The following is a 17,874-nucleotide window of genomic DNA, read 5'->3' on the forward strand; positions in this document are numbered from 1 at the left end:
ATATATGAGGTTCCAGGTTCAATCCCAGGCCCCGGTACTACCCCCAACCCCCCAAAAAGGTCAATACAAATGTTGAATTCCAAAACCCCCACAGGGAGATTGTAGGTTCTAATTTGTTACCAGAACTGAAAACAACAACATAAAACTGTAGAACACAGAGTGGACTGTAATGTACACTATGGACTAGTTAATAGTGCAGTTATTATATATATAATATATATATATATATAATAGTGTAGTTAATAGTGCAGTTATTATACTTTTCATCAGTTGTGACAAAGCTGCTGCACTAAAGCAAAATGTTAATAGGAAAAACTGTGATGGGGGAGGGGGTTGCATGAGAACTTTATGTATTTTTCTGTAAACCTGCAGCTGCTCTAATAAAAGAAAAAGGTGGTGGTGGACAGGAATCAGAGGTCGTGGCTGAAGTTGTTTGGCAGTGGTCGGCCTCTGCCATGATGTCTTTATTTTTTTTTAAATGTTACATTAAAAAAATATAAGAGGTCCTCATATACCCCCCTCCCCCACTCCTGCCACATCAGCAACCTCTTTCATCACTGTGGCACATTCATTGCATCGGGTGAATACAATTTGGAGCACTGCTGCCCCGCATGGATAATGGTTTATGTAATGACAGCTTGATGTCCAAAGGCAACGTGGGTGTGAGTCCAGAAAGAAGGTCACAATCTAGAAATGATGAATGCTCCTCTCGCCAATTTTCTGCAAGGAAGAGAAGATCCTCTTACCCACAAAATTAATGGAAGGCGTTCAGCAGCCTCTCAACTGGGCAGCGGGATCTGCTTCTGGATGTCTCTTCAACTTGGAAGTGGAAATTGGATGCCTGCACTTGGAGGCCTTTGAATGCAAAAGAGGCTTTTATGCTGTAAGGCATGAAAAAAAAAAGACTTCAGACTGCAACTCCTTTCCCCGATCGGGGTGCCTGGGGGCACTGGGGCAGCTGGGGCCCGGGCAAGGGCAATTCTGCCAAAAGCAGCATCTGGGGACTGGTGAGACCAGGAGCCCGTGCCAGCTGAGGCAAGCAGCTGATCCTTGGCTTAACAATGGCTGAGCGGCTGAGCTTGTCTTCACACACTTGCCATTTCTCAACTGGGCCTTTTGGGTGCCTCTGCTAAACAAAGGTTACCGTTTCAGGAAAGTGAGAGGCAGTGAAGGTAGGTTAGACCCCTCCCTTAGGCTCTCTTTTCTTGAGCCGGATGCCACTGGCTTTGGATTTTGCATCTGGGTTTCAGGCTTCACTGACCTCCTCCTCCTCTTTGGGCAGCCACTGATCCTATGAGCATTAACTCCTGCGTTTGGGGATTTTGTCATGCATGGGCCCTTGTTGGGATCTTGGGCTGTAGAATTTGTTTCCCTCCCTGTGAAGCTTGCTTGTCTGTCAAGTTCAATTTGACCTAAATGTGGTCTCTTTCACCACCTCCAAGTTGTCCTTCTCAGGGGGTGGGGCTCTAATTTAATTTCGCACACCCTTTTTTGCACCTGTGTTACCGGGCGGTGACGCCCCAGACTGTGGAAAGCCAAATGCCAGAAAGAGATGAGATTTGTGCGTTTTTGTTTGTAAACACGTGGATGATTAATATCGGTATGCCTCAGCAGAAGCGTTGAGGGCTCTGGTTGGAATCGTGTGTAATGAAAGTAAGTGATTCAAGAGTTTTTTAAAAGAGGCTGGTGGCAGTAGACGCCCTTGCAGATGGCTGTGCTTTGCTCTTTTGTTGATGAGCTGTTAGGAACCTGGAAGGGGAGAAGGGGCTGCTTGAAGAATCGGCTCTTGGTATTTCTGGTGCACACAGCCTTTGAGCACCACATTCCTCGTCTCCTGTCTGCCCTCCATGAAAATTAGAGAGAGGGGGAAATAACTGAAACGTGTCCTTCCAGGATCTGGCGAAGACTCTTTATCAGTGCCCCTCAGTCTTAGCAAATGTTAGAGCAGTAATTACTCTGATACGCAGCTCTGAAGCTGGGAAACCTGCCTTTCTTTCAGAATTTACTTGACTACTTTTGGAGCCTGATTTCATTAATGTAAAGTGCAGATTGGTATCGGCTGTGCCACTAAACACTTGAGGTATGTTTCATAGCACGTAGAAAAAGGGAGAAAGCGAATCTCCCCGAGGTGGCTCCTGTCTACCAAGCACTGGGCGAAGCCCGGGTTAGGTTTTCGTGCTCGGTTCACCCAGAAAGACGCTGAACCTCGTGAGAGACCTGCTTAGTGATAGATCGCTAGCACAGGTGCATCAAGGGGGCACTGCATGCCTTTTGAGCAGGAAGGTTCTTTGTTGTATGGGATTTGCAAGGCTAGTTTAGCATCCCTGGTCCCTTGCCATTAAATTCCAGGAGCCTTCCACGGTCAAGGTGATGGCCAAATCCACCCCACTTCATTTCCAGATGCCTCCTCTAGAAGGCAGCTCCACCTCTGGCATTGGCAATGGCTTGCAGTAAATACTCTTGAATACTTTTCAAAGAGCAGATATGTGGATTCAGTGTCTGGGCATGGATGCCTCTCCTGTAATAGACGACGTGATTCTGTAAGCCAGTTTTGTGCTTTATTACCGAAGATAGGCATAATATTCTATGCTTTGAAATAACAAGTATTTATCCTCTGCTACCTAATTAGAATACAGTTAGTTCTTTTTTTTGTGGCATTGAAAAAAGAGTGTATCCCATACAGTTAATGGGTTTTACTCACCTTTTCTCTTGTTATGGGATCATCCATAATAGTCAGAAACATAATGTATTCTACTTTTCACCATTATGTTTTCTTCTTCCCTTGCAACACCTCATTTTTCTAAGACACGGTTTTATGGCAGGAGTTTACAGAAGTGCTGACTGCCACAGAAAACTTAAAATCTACTTTTCCACAGCTCTGCCTATAGTTGACTGGTAAGGAACACTTAGATGCTGATTTTCTTCAGCGTTAACCAGCTGGCAGTATTTCTTGACAAAGCTGAACTGCTAATGGAGGTATTTTGCTTTACTCAGTCTTCAGCTGTGTTACACTAATCAAGTCATAGCCTGTCTGGTGAGAACAATTTCTGCAGGCTTTATGTCATAAATGAGTTCTGCTGCACTTCCGTGGGGGAACAGCAAGACTGGGGATTCTTTCTTTCATTCAAAAAACTTCTACTGTCGTTGGGATACATCAGTGAACAACAGAGGAAAAGACCCCTGCTCCTGTGGGGCTGACGCTCTAGCATAAATACACATCACAAGCAAATTACAAGTGCAGTGGGAAGGTGGGCAGCGCTCTGGAAGAGAAAAAGAAGGTTGTAAGGAAGATGGGAGGGCCAGGGGTTGGGCAGAAGATACGATTTTACATTAGGTAGTGTGGCAGTTTGATGTTGTTTATGAATTCCAAAAGTAGATATTAGATTGTGTTTGTCATCTGGTCTGTCCCTCTGGGCATATTAGATTATATAGGAATCAGGGATTTCACTTTCACCTAATTAAATAATGATTAAGGCTTTGACTTGGCCACGTCAGGAGGACATTGTATCACTGCCCACCGGTGGGGACTCGGAGAAAAGACATGGCAGAGTTTTGATCCTGGAGCCTGGGAAGTAAACACAGAGAAGCAGATACCTGAGGAAGGAGAGGAGGCTCAGTTGGACACTGCAGAGGTCCTGGGATGAGAGATGAGCTGTTTGCCTGAGAGTCCACAGTTGGACTTGTGGAGCAAGCAGAGGTGCTGAGCCCAGAGAGAAACGAGCTCCGGGAAGAGAGGAACCCAGGAAGCCTGAACCCTGGCAGACGTCGGCCGCCATCTTGAAGAAAATCAATGCTTCGTGTTGCCAACACGTGGCAACAGACTTTGGTGAGGGATGTAACTTACACTTTATGGCCTGGTAAGTGTAAGCTTCTACCCCAAATAAATACCCTTTATGAAAGCCAACTGATTTCTTGTATTTTGCATCAGCACCCATTTGGTTGACGAATGCAGGTGGTTTAGAAAGTTTTCTTGAAAAGGTAACTTTTACACGAAGACCTGAAGGGGAAATGAATATTTATTAAGCCCCCGTCATGCCTAGGCACTGTCTTAGAAGCTGTAAGGATGAGGTATAACTTCAGTAATCCATCAAAAACAGTCTGAAAGGCCAAATGATGGCTGTACATATTAAGAGAATGCTCCCCGCCACATCTGTGCAATACGTTTATTAACATTGGTTAAACATTTTGTTTTAAAGTATTAACACCGTTTGGGTAAGTTGCAATGAATGAACTTTTTTTTTTTTTTAATTTAAAGCAGATGACTACATAGTATGATAGAAAACAGTAAGGTATTTGTTTTCAAAAGGATATAGACAAATACGGCCAAACGTGGCATAAGGTTTGGGTGCAAGTCCAGGGATGTGGTCATTAGAGAATGCTTCTCCTTGCCTCATGACGTCATGATGATGTCATCATGGTAACCAGGATTCTCTGGGGGTGCCAGTGGCAGAGCAGGAGATGTTGTTAAACTTCAAATTCAGGGTGACTTTTGTGGGGGCAGCTGAAAGAAGAGTGGACGGGAGTGTGGAGAAGGTTTTGATTTTGCCCCTACACTAATCAGCTCTGTGTCCTCAGGTGGGTCTTGAGAAGTATGCAGCAGACGTGGTGCGAAACTGTACGGGTCCCATCCTGTCTAAGAAGAAGTAAAACACGAGAAAGCGGAACTTGGCAAGAGTCATTAAAGTCTCACTCTAGCTCCCAGTTCCTTTTCCTTGATTTGTACATTCAAAGATGCAGTTAGACCCACTGCTTATCTGTTGCTTGTTAATGGAAGCCAAAACACAAAATATGGTTATCTTATTTTGTCAATGCTTAAGTCATGGGGTAGGGCTGGGTCTAAAAATTATGGGTTATCTTCTCCTTCCTTCCCTCTTACATAGAGTTAAGCCAAATCCTATTTAGAATTGGGGGAGGGGGTAAGGGATGGGGGATGGGGAGAGGTGGTTTGGTAGTAGCTGCACTGATTTCCCTGGTACAGATACTAGCCCCAGATTTCCCTTCTGTTTCTTGAACATTGAGTGGGCCTGCCAAGGAATTAAAGATTGGAGTTGGAGGGAAAGCACGGAACTAAGCTTGCTCTAGGACAAAGCCACCGGTGCTCCCACCCACCGTCTCAGCTAACCTTCTATCGAAAAAAAAAACCTCTAAGAATATGTTACCAGATTTCATTTGGGTTCTTGGCTATGCTGGAGAAATGAATTTCAAGAGCATGCCGGGTGAGTTAGGCCTGTAATTTATTCAGGTAGGGAGGGAAGAGAAATGGGAAATGGGAGAAAATAGCAGAGCAGGGGTCCCAGGTAGAGAGTAAGGGGGTGAAAAGGGATAAAGAGGGCTGATTTACAGACTACAATTCCCCATTATAGGTATAAATGCCCAGGTTTTACTTGCGTGGTGATCCAAGCAGGGGAGAAGCAGTTGGAGCCTGGGTTCAGAGGCAAGAGAGCATGAATGAGAGAATTCAGGCCTGGGCTGATTTTTAAATTGCTAATTATCCCACCCCTTTGCTAATGGCAGGGGAGGAGTTGCAGCTGTTCACCACTTTGAGTGCTTATTTCTCCCGTCAGTCTTCCAGGAGGGCCCAATGAGAAAGTCCTTGTGGAATATCCCGGGCTTCTCCTGGCTTCTGGAGGAAGTCTTCTTCTGAGTGGCAGGATCTTGGGGAGGGTCTTCCAGCAGCCCTCTTGGAGTTGTTGATGTCCACATGGACTTCTTGCCAGGTTCCAGATCCATCTATTGCTTCCCTATCTTACTAGCCTGCTTCAGATGTTCACAAAGACTCCTACTTCGAAAGAACTGTTGTTTTAATCAGCATTCTTTCAGAAGCTCTGTGAAATGATATAACCCCCGGATGATCCTGATGCCTTTCAGCTCTAAAGTCCCAAGGTTCTTTTCTTTTTTTAAAATATTTTTAATATTTTTAATTGAAGTCTGTCATTCATACATGGACATACATGAACATTGTCTGTAGTAAAAGTTGTGAACTAACAAAATATACATGCATAACATCATACAGGGTCCCATACATCACCCCTTCACCAACACCTTGCATTGTTGTGATACATTTGTCACAAGCTATGCAAGGGCATCATCAAAATCTTACTCCTAACTATTGTCCATATCTTATATTTGGTGTATTTTCCCCCAACCCACCCTATTAGTTTTTTAAAATATATTTTTATTTCAGAGGTTGTGAACTTACAAAACACTCATGCACATGTGTGGAATTCCCATACAACATCCCGTCACCAACAAACCATGCCATGGTGGAATATTTGTTACAGATATTGAGATAATATCAGACTATTACTACCAACCATGCTCTACAGCATACATTTGGTGCACTTTTACCACCCTCCATTATCAACACAATACATCTTTGGTATAGATGGACGAATACTACAGTATTGCTGTTAACCACAGCCCGTAGATCACACCACCTGTATTTTTCCCATGCTTCTCCACATTCCCACCACCCTACAATAGTGATGTACATCTGCTGTAGCTTACAGAAGGACCCTCTTGCATCTGTACCATCAACCACAATTCTCATCCACCTCTCGCTTTACTGTGTTATTCAGTTCCTAGATTATTCTCCAGCTTTCTTTCAGTTGACATTTATTCCCTAGACTACCCTTTTCAGCCACAGTCCCATTTATAAATCAGCTGCTACACACTGTAATGTATTACGATCAACTGTATCCATTTCCACATTTTTACAGTCAAGCTAAGTAAAACTTCTACATACGTTAAGCCTCAGTAGTTCTTTTCAACCTTCCTCTTATCTCCTAATAACCTGTACTCTAGGTTTTAACTCCATGTGTTTATTCTTTGTATTTAGTTCATATTAGTGGGACCATGCACTATTTGTCCTTTTGTGTCTGACTCATTTCGCTCAGCATGATGTCTTCAAGGCTCATCCATGTTATCATATGTGTCCCAATTCCACTTCTTCTTCCTGCCTCATATTATTCCACCGTATGCATTTATCCTATTTTGTTTATCCACTCATTGGTTGATGGATACTTGGTTTGTTTCCTCTTTTTGGCAATCCCAGGTTCTCTTTTGATCAGGACGTGGTCTGAATAGATTTACCTGGACAGATTCCACCCAGGGCTGCGTCTCGTCAGGGGACCAGTGTGCGTCAGACACCCTCTGAGCAGGCCCTCCCTTCAGCTGTAGTCTGGGGGATGGTTGCTTTTCTTACCACGTTCATCTAACAGTGATCCGGTTGCATGGTTTCAGTGCTGGGTCCCAAGCCTGGTGAGGGGGCTTCTGCTCTCACCTCATCGCCATCTTCCCCTGTTTTGCAGATGATGAGCCAGGTGGAAGGGCAGCAGAAGAACCTTGTGCACGCCATTGAGTCCCTTCCAGGGTCCGGTCCCCTCACTGCCTTGGACCAGGATCTGCTGCTCCTGAAAGCTACCTCTGCTGCTACCCTCAGCTGCCTTGGGGAGTGCCTCAACCTGCTCCAGCAGAGCGTGTACCAGGTGGGCCAGCCCAGCCACAAGCCCGGGGCCTCAGGTAAGTCCCCGGGGGGCCCTCCTGTGCTTGGACTGAGTCCTGCCTGCTGTCTGCGTGTGTGTGAATGAGTGTGTGTGTTTCCCCTGCCTTCTTCCTTTAAATCCTTCCATCCTCCTCCCCTATACACTTTAGGGTATGTATTTCTTTTGAAACCTAGAATTAACATCCTACTAGAAATGTAACTAGAATACTCAGGGACTCCTTTCAGGCTTGCTGACATCACGTCATATTCCTCATTCCCTTGGTTACTCTTTTGGCTCGGTTCCTCTTTCAGGATCCATTGCTGTGCAGCACCGGCCCATTACCTCTAACTGAGCGTGGACCCCCGAGGTGTGCGGCCACCACGCTGCACCCAGCCCCTCTGATGACGGGCTCCTGCGCAGCCGACTGCGCTGTGCCCCACGGCCCTCGCCGCACTGAGCATCCTCATGCGTGTTTCCTAGTTGACCTGTGGGGATTTCTCTGGAAAACATGCTAGAAGCATGTGTAGTTCTTTATCAAGAAGCTAGAGATGATAATATACTCCCTTAAGATGTCTCAGTCCTTTGGAGGGTTTAATCAAAATGTAGATATGAAGACATTAGGGAAGATTGAATTCAATGATAAAGGTGAACATGGCTTGAGACGGACCACGTCATACATAATTATTAAGTATTTTTCTTAACAGAATAATGCCTCAATGGGATCATTTAATTCCTGAGGAAATGAGGCAACTTGGGTGATAAAAAGCAAAGTTGGTGATAAGGGATAGTCTTTATAGTTCATGCTTTCCTCAAGTACTGTTTGCCCTCCAGACCAATGGACATCTCAAGTGATGGTTGGTTGGTCAGAGTAGACTGTGTGGATAATTTGACTTTCTCTCTGTAACACCCAACCATCAGTTATGGAACTCAGGTCCTACCCGTGTTTGGTGTTTGCTACCTGTTTTCTGTTCTCAAAAGTCAGTGGTGTTATGTCCATTCTTCTGAGGCTCAGAGCGGCCCGATGACTTACCTAAGGCCAAGCTAACAGGGGGAGCTGAGGTGAGCGGTGGCAGACATCTTCCTCTGCTTGGGGGGTCTTTGTTCAATCCTGAAAGACCGCCCAGTGGGCTTTGGGTCCACCAATCTTGGGCTACAGACATGGTCTCCTACCATCACAATTCTCAGGTGTGTGTGTTTTTTATTTTATTTATTTTTATTTTGAAATGTTTTCTGACTTCCAAAACAGTTGCAAGACAGGTATGAAAATTTTCATATTTCTGCCTCCCAAATGGTGACATCTTAGGACGTTTGCTTCGTCATTTTCTCTCTGTCTCTGTAAGAATACTGTAATTTTCCAAACACTGCAGAGTGAATGGCAGATAAGATGGCCCTTCATCCTTAAATACTTCAGTGTGTATTTCCTTTAAAACATATGACGACAGGGCAATGATCCAAATCAGTAAGTTAACATGATTATAAGGCTCTTCCTAAGCTACAAACCTTATTAAATTTCACCAATTGATCCATTAATGTCCATTATAACAAAAGAAGAAAAGTTTTTTCTGGTGCAGGATCCAATCCAGGAGAGGATTCAGGAACAGAGTGGAGGTGCCCAGTCCTGCGTCCCTACCTCTCCTTTTCCTTCTCAGCCTGAAAACTGAAACTTGCAGGCTGGAGCCTCATTGATCGCCATTAGGGCTTGGGCCCAAGTTCATTGGTAGACTTGAGCCTTCAAGGCTTCGCATGGTTTCTCTTGCCCTTTGTCAGCTTCTAGCCTCTGCAACCCAATGGGCTCAGGGCAAGACTCTCTCACAGGTGACGATGACCTTGAATCACTTCCTTATTCCTGAAATTAAGCCCTTTAAAAGGATCTTTCTTCAGGGTAGCTTTTAGCAAAAAAAAAAATCTATATTAAAAAATTATTAATTTATTTACAAATTTCTAATTTTTTTTTTCTTCAGGTTTTCATTGGGCCTCTGGTGTTTTTAAGGGCCTGGAGGGACAAAGCTCTAAGGATAGCATTTCGGATGAGGTGACAGGTTGAAAGGAGAACTGTTTGGGAGGAGGAAGGACTGAGCAGAATGACTGAAATTAACACCCCCTATGTTGCCTTCCTAGTTCCTTGTCTTTTTAACCCCTTTAAAAATTATATTCCATGTAACACAGCCCTGAAGTTTATCTTTTATATTTTTTTATTAGAGAAGTTATAAGCTTGCAAAAACAATCATGCATAATGTGCAGAATTCCCATACCCCTCCACCTCCCCCTTGCCTTCCTGTGCAACGTTTGTTACAGATGATGAAAGAACATGATCAGACTATTACCACTCTCTGTGGTCCATTGCTTACATTTGGTATATTTTTTCTGTATACCCGCTAATATTAACACCATGTATTAGTAGTGTACATTTGTTACAGTTCATGAGCAAACACCCTCCTATTTGTCCCGTTGAGCAGAGTCCATCTTCCACCACATGGGTCACTGTGTTACACAGTCCCCTGCCTTGCACAGTCCATCCACCGTGTACGCTCAGTGGCTCTCACTTTCATCAGAGGTATGCAGTCAGCACCTCAGTAAATTTTCCAATGTTTTCCTTAGTCGAAAAATCCTGTACCCCTCTGTTATTATTGACCCTTAACATTGATATAGTACCTTTTTTTTTTTTAATATTTATTTTTATTTATTTCTCTCCCCTTACCTCCTCACCCCAGTTGTCTGTTCTCTGTGTCCATTTGCTGTGTGTTCTTCTTTGTCTGCTTCTGTTGTTGTCAGCCGCACGGGAATCTGTGTCTCTTTTTGTTGCGTCATCTTGTTGTGTCAGCTCTCCGTGTGGGCGGCACCATTCCTGGGCAGGCTGCACTTTCTTTCGCGCTGGGCGACTCTCCTTATGGGCGCACTCCTTGCGTGTGAGGCTCCCGTACGCGGGGGACACCCCTGCGTGGCACGGCACTTCTTGCGCGCATCAGCACTGCATGTGGGCCACCTCCATACGGGTCAAGGAGGCCTGGGATTTGAACTGCGGACCTCCCATGTGGTAGACGGACGCCCTAACCACTGGGCCAAGTCCGCTTCCCCAGTACCTTCTTTTTAAAAACAATATACTTATTAGAGAAGCGTGAACTTACAAAACCATCATGCACATGTGTGTAATTCCCATACAACATCCCTCCACCAACACACAACGTTGTTGTGGAACATTTGTTACAGATTGTAAGATAATATCATCAGACTGTTACCACCAACCATAGCCCTGAAGTGTTTTGTTTTTTTTTTTAAGGAGGTACCAGGGATTGAACCCAGGGCCCCATATATGAAAAGATGGGAAGCAGGAGCTCAACCACTTGAGCCTCATCTGCTCCCCAGCCCTAAAGTTTTTTTGTTTTTTTTTAAGATTTATTTTATTTATTTCTTCCTACCCCTTTGTTGTTGTTTTTCACTTGCTGTGTCTGTTCGTTTTCCTTGTTTCTTTTGGAGGCACCGGGAGCTGAACTCAGGACCTCTGATGTGGCAGGGAGGCGCCTAATTGCTTGTGCCACCTCCACTCCTTGTGTCGTTGTGTTTCTCATTCTGTTTTTCCTTCCCACGTCTCTTCTTGTGTCTCTTGTTGCATCAGCTTGCCATGCCTGCCTGTCATGCCAGCTCATTTTAGGAAGCACTGGGATCTGAACCAGCGACCTCCCATGTGGTAGGCGGGAGCCCAGTTGCCTGAGCCACATCCGCTTCCCAGCCCTGAAGTTTTAATGCATTCTGCTTGTACGTTTTAAGTTCATGCCGCACACTGGGGGAAAAGCTGAATTACTTTCTGCATCCAAAACATCCTATTTACCTGCAGTTAAAACTGAGTTCCCGAATCTCGAGCTAGTGGAATAGGAGAATTTGGTGACTTCGGGAGTGTTATCACAAAATGTGTTTAGAATCTTGGAGGGCTCTCAAGGTTAATAATAGCTAGAGAAGCCTGACTCCCACCAATAAAACATAATAGTTATGTCTCAGGAGTGCCAGGCTCAGTTGATGGAAATCTAAATCTTGTTACAATGAAACTGTCAGGGTTTCCTTTGAATGTGCAGTGGACTGGGAGGTACCTGCAGCCAACCAAATGTCCATCCCAATTATTCCTCTTTAAGTCTCCTTGCTTTCTGACCCTTGCATGTTTTTTTTTTTTTAATTCTGTGCCTTCTCTGACTCAAACATTAATGTTTGGTGCTAAAGCAGTTCATCTTCTGTTGCATTTCCTTGTGTTTTCCAGGAATATGTTGGCTTTGGAGCCTTTGTCTGCAAATGTTGCTCTGCTCATTTCATTTCAAACCCTCGGAGCAAATGGACTGAAATCTGAAAACACTTCAGTGTTCATTAGTCTCCCACCTACGCGTTTTGCCTGCCAGACCTGACTCCAGTGTTACCTAAGACTTAAAGGCTTTGCTTAACCTCTGATTATAGAGAGGCTTGTAATTTAAAATAAATGATTTAACTTGGGCTCTTGGTCAAGGCTTATGTTGGGCAGCTCTCTGACTGGTCTGAACTTAATTCAGCAACTTGAGGGAGGCTGGTGCCTCATTGCAGGGGAGGCTGGGTGCCTGCCTTCTGCAGCCTTGAAGTGGCTTCTGATTCTTGGGGGGAAAGCTGGCAGGCCCACACTCAGCTGGAAAAGGCCGTGCTATGCAGGAGTCTGGGCTTTAGGCAGGTTGCCAATGTGATTGAGAAACATGAGCTTTGGAGCGGTTTCAGGAGGGCACAGTACGTTGGTTTTATGCTTCCCCGTGGTTCTTTGGATGTGGACCTTGGTCCGTGGAACATTCCATGGCTCCACATTCAGAGCACACCTGTGACCAGGTGTGTGTAAACACCTGCTCTAAGGAGTGGATTTGCCGTTTGGTGGACTGCATGGCCCTTTGCTTCATGTTGTTTTCTGTTGTGTTATCTTTGTTTATCTCTCCAGCTTTATCACATAGAGTAGCTCAGAGCATTTAAAGGCAATTAACAGCCAGTTAGTTGATTGCATTGTCAGCTCACATGTTTGATGTTAATATTTCAACGGCTGTTTTCTTTTCATTTCTACTTTCCCTGGTATGTTTTTGACCATCTTTCTACTTTTGACCTTTCTGAGTCACTGTCTAGACCTGACCATATTTTATCAGCTCTCAAAGGCCATCACTAGTAAGACACAAAAACAAAAAAACCAACCAATTAAACTATGATATGCCACTGACTGTAAGATGGACCCCAATTTCAGAGATGTTAAAATCTGGAAATAGATGTGTCTGAGAATTAATGAAATATGGGTTAGCCATGCATTTTGTTTTATGACACAATCTGCAGTCTTTTTTTTTTTTTTTTTTTAAATGGTGGACACCGGTCAAATGTAGGGTATTACATTTTTATTTCATTTTAGTGTTAGTATCTATATATTTTAAACAAATCAATTTTATTGATACATATTGATAAAACATGCAATTCACCCAAAGAGTACAATCACTGGTATTTGATATAATCACATAGTTGTGCATTCATTGCTTCAGTCATTATTAGTGCATTTTAATTATTTCAATAATAATAAAAAATAAGAAAATTCTTTACCTCTCAGTCTTTCTCTGTTTCTCCTGCTGTGCATAGCTGCTAATGCTGGCTATTCTTGTGCAATTATTAGTTTATTAAGTAGTTTTATTGAAATATATTTACATACCATACAATCTTTCCAAAGTGTATAATCACTGGCTTTTAGTATAATCACAATATTGTACTTTCATCATTTCAACAATTTCATTACTCCAAAAAGAGAGTCTGTTAATAGAATAATTTAGTCCATTTATATTTTTCTTGAAATTGTTTTTTTTTTAAATTAGTCTCCTTTACTCTTCTTGTTTATATAAATTTTAAACTGCTTTTCTCATTTTCTCTCTAATTTGCTACACAAGTTATATTATCTTTACTTTTATCTTCTTTAGTATTTAGGGAAAAAATAGATATATAAATAAATTCCAGTAGTATTGGTATTTAACTTTTTCATAGGGATTCTTTAACCTATATTGGCATATTTTTATTTCTTCCTGCTTCTCTAATCCACTTTCCAATTTTTGGAAATATAATTTGGGGGTTATTATTCACATGTTAATATTGATTTATTAATAATATGATAAATGATAATATTATATCTCTTTTAATATAGTTCTGACTTTAGTATTCAGTAAGGTACCAATGTTTAGAAAAATTATTTCTATTCAGTTACAGAACTAGACCAAGGAGAATGAAGTGCCTTGAGCATAAAATTTAAGGGGTGTCAAAAAACTCAATAATTAAGATAAATGATACTATACTGCAGTATTTTTAAAAAATAAAAATTAACACAAAAAACCTATGATGAAGAAAACATCAAAATTCTAAATAAAGACAGATTCTGACAAGGTAGGGATCAGGGTGAGGCAAGTTAGGCTGAATTGTGCAAAATTTTTTATAATAATTTTATTTTTGAAATGTTTGTTTTTTTATTTTTATTTTATTCCCCATCCCTCTCCCCCTGCCATGGCTCCCTCTTGTGTCTGCTCATTGTTTCTGCTCATTGTGTCCGCTCGTTGTCTCCTCATCTTCTTTAGGAGGCACCGGGAACTGAACCCGGGATTTCCCTTGGGGATGAAGGTGGCCAACCACTTGAGCCACATCCATTCCCCCGTTTTTTAAATTTTTAAAGAAGCTTAAGATTACATAAATGTTACATAAAAAAATATAAGAGATTTCCATATGCCTGACCCCCTCCCTGTCCCACACTTTCCCACATTAACCACATCCTTCATTAGTGTGGTACATTTGTTACAATTGATGAAAACATTGAAGTATTGCTACTAACCATGGAGTAAAGTTCACATTATAGTTGTATTAATTTTAATTAAAAATGGTACGTTAAGATATTATTTATCTTGATGAGTGAGTTTTTGGTGCCCCCTTAGCTATTTTGCCTGAGATGGTGTCTTTTCTTGCCTCATGGTAGTCCCAGCCCTTCTCAGCTCCAGGTTTAATTGGATGTAGTGTTCACCAGTGGTCCTTTTATACCTGACTGCCCATTCTTGAGTTCTTAATTCTGCTTCTTTCTTCATTTATTGGTATATTTTTTTTCAGTAGCTTTTCCCCAGGAACTTAGAATATATTGCGAGTCTGCTTTGCTGCTGCAAAGGCGTACAGTGCAGAGGGTAATACAAGTCTGGGCTTGGGAGGCAGGCTGCCTGGGTTTGAATCTCTCTTCTGCCACTTCTTAGCTCTTGGTGCCTCTATTTCTTCTTCTCTCCAGTGGGTATAGTAGTAGTACCTGCCTCATGAGGTGGACTTTAGGATTAAATGAGTTACTGCGTATAAAGTGCATAGCCTAGTACCTACAAGAGCACGCTAAATGCTGGCTTTTTTCACCACAGGAAAGATAATTTGGCCACCCAACTCCAAACTGTAGACCTTTTTTTTTTTCATTCTGCTGTTTTGCCTTTGAAGGTGGACTTACTTTTTTTTATTCCTGAACGCTTAGAAAATGTTCTCTCTTTATTTTTATTATTCAAAAATAATTGCCAAACTTCATGAGCTAGAAGTTTCATAATGCTATGCTGACTGTATACTTTTGTTTGTGCTTGAAATTTCAGTAATTAAAGCCTAGGACAATATTACCAAGCTGTGTCTAGGTGTGGGTCTCTGGCCAGTGATTTTGCTGTACTGTGGTGGACCCTTTCAGCCATGCCCACAGCTCTCTGCTCAGCTCAGGACATGGTCTTTATTTATGTCATTGTTTATTGTTTCTGTCTCTCTCCTTCAGAAACACAGATCCTCTAGCTCTTGGATCTCTGTTTTCTGTCCTCTCTGTTAATCATCCATGTCATTTTTTGTTGTCTCTGTGTGTTTTGCAGCTGCACACTGGTACAACTTCCTTATCTCAACACACTACTTACTGATGTCTATAGTGTTGATTCTACTTTTTCCTGGTATCGGGGCTAATTTCAATCCCATTAATGCCCATTTAATTTCCTTATAATAATTCCTTAATGCATCTATCTTTCTTTTTGTCTCACCCTGTTTTCCTTGTGGCTCTCTGTTCTTGTTTCATAGAGGCTACTTCATCTGGAATTGTACTGAGGATACACCTTCTCTGGTGCTTGCTCTGCTGCTTTATGTTGGAAATTTCAGAGATATAGTATTCTTCTAAGCCTTTTTTTTTTTTTAATTCCCCCTCCCCTTGGACTTGTTTGCCGTCTGCTGTGTCCATTCACTGTGCATTCTTCTGGTGTGTCTGTGTTTATTTTTATTTATTTCCCATCCCCCCTTGCGGCTTGCTTGTTGTCTGCTCTCTGTGTCCATTTGCTGTGCACTCTTCTGTGTTTTTACTTGTCTCCCTTTTTGTTACATCACCTTGCTGAGTTGGCTCTCGGTGGCACTTGCTGGCCGGCAGCTCTCCACAGCGTGTGGGTGAGCCTGCCTTCACAGGGAGGCCCCGGGACGTGCACCCAGGGCCTCGCACATGGTAGATGGGAGCCCAGCTGATGGAGCCACAGCCGCTTCCCCTTCTGAGCCTTTTTAAAAAAATTTTACATCAAAGACTTCTTGAAAATATTTCTTTTCCTAAGTTCTATACAGTCCTTTTTATTTATTCCACGTTAGGCTTTTCCTCTTTCATTCTCAAACGAGACGGGCCTACCCATACTCTGAAACCAGCGATCATTTTTTCAGAGCAATTGCACTTATCTGAGATAGACTTTTCTCCTATCCTTACTCTTGGGTTCTTTGATACCCAGAATCTGTAGAGTACACAGAAAACTACATTACCCAGCATGCACTGCTCCTTTGCTCTTCCTGTCCTGACCTCTTCCTGTCCCAGGATGCAGGGCACCACTGCTGTCTAGATTCCCCACTTCCGGCTGCGTTATCCCCTGGGATGCCATTTCCTGTTGTAGAAGGTATAGAGGAGGGAGAGTGTCTAGAAGGGAGAGAGACAAATTTGAGGTGTGGTTGTGATGGAGGGAACACTGTCCCAATTGCCCGGACAAGCAGATTGCATTTTCCCCGCTAGGGTTTTAAAAGATTTCCTAACTTTTCCAAAGGGCATTTACTACTTGTGTAAAAAGTGAAAAAAGTAAATTTAAAGATGTACTCCCTGTATATATGGGACAGTGGTCCTGTGTTTCAAGATCTAGAGCCAATTGCGAGCCTCTGGGGCAGGAATCAATCAGCGGAGGGAGGGGTGGTAAGAAGGGTCTTTCCATACTGGTAGAAACTGGTGTCATTTTTCTGTTCTTTTTTTTTTAAACTGGTGTCTTAATGCCCCTGCATTGGTTTTCTTAGTCCAGCCCCATCTGCCTAATTATTTAGGGAGATTCCTCTCACATTTTGGTTTTAGTTTGCCCTTCAGCCTTCGGGGTTTTATTTATTTATTTATTTATTGAAGTATATCACTCATACATAAACAATAACTGTATAATAATAGTTGTGAACTTACAAAACAAATGTATATAACATCATACAGGACTCTCACAACTCAGCCTACCACCAATAACTTGCATTCTTGTTAAGCCTTTTTAACTAATGATTAAAGAGCATTGTCAAAATATTACTACTAACCAAAGTATTTTTCCCCCAACCAATCCTATTGTTATCTTATATCATTTATATCTGAACATACATAAACAATTATGTGTATAGTAAAAGTTGTGAACTTACAAAGCAAGTATGCATAACATCATACAGGGGGTCCCATATAACAACCCTCCACCAATACCTTGCATTGTTGTGAGACATTTGTTACAAACTATGAAAGAACACTGTCAAAATCTTAACTACTAATCATAGTCCTTATCTGACATTTGGTGTGTTTTTCCCCCTACCCACCCTATTATTATTTTTCAAATATATTTTTTTATGACAGAAGTTGTAAACTTATAAAACAGTCATGCACATGTGCAGAATTCCCAAACAACACCCCTCCATCAACACACCACAATGTGGTGTGTCACTTGCTACAGATAAAATAATATCGTCTGATTGTTACCATGTCCATAGTGTAATTTTGGCTCACATTTTCCATAGTGCCTCACTATCAACATAGTACATCTTTTACATAGATGCAAGAATATTATTACTACTAACCACAGTCCATAGGTCACTCCGACTGTATTTGTCCCATGCTTCTCCACATTCTCAACACCCTGCAGTAGTGATATACATTTGCTCTAGCTAACAAAGGACACTCTTGCCTCTTTACTATCAACTACAATTCTCATCCACCTCTTAGTTTACTGTGCTACCCAGTTCCTAGATTATTCTCTAACATTCTGTCAATTGGCATTTACATAACTAGACTACCATTTTCAGTCACATCCCCATTTATAAACTAGCTGCTACTCACTGTGTGTTACCATCCACTCTATAC

General features: G+C 42.4%; 1 protein-coding gene across 2 annotated transcripts in view; it reads left to right on the forward strand.

The window, feature by feature from the left end:
- The window catches only part of OSBPL10 (oxysterol binding protein like 10), a 380,443-nt gene that overhangs the window by 260,952 nt on the left and 101,617 nt on the right, over positions 1-17,874 (forward strand). For both annotated transcript variants that reach the window (XM_058290903.2, XM_058290904.2), the window contains one exon: positions 7,311-7,521. In XM_058290903.2, coding sequence (XP_058146886.1) covers positions 7,311-7,521 — 211 coding nt within the window. The remainder of the gene's footprint in view (positions 1-7,310; positions 7,522-17,874) is intronic.

The sequence above is a fragment of the Dasypus novemcinctus genome, chromosome 31, assembly GCF_030445035.2.
Source record: "Dasypus novemcinctus isolate mDasNov1 chromosome 31, mDasNov1.1.hap2, whole genome shotgun sequence".
Classification (NCBI taxonomy): domain Eukaryota; kingdom Metazoa; phylum Chordata; class Mammalia; order Cingulata; family Dasypodidae; genus Dasypus; species Dasypus novemcinctus.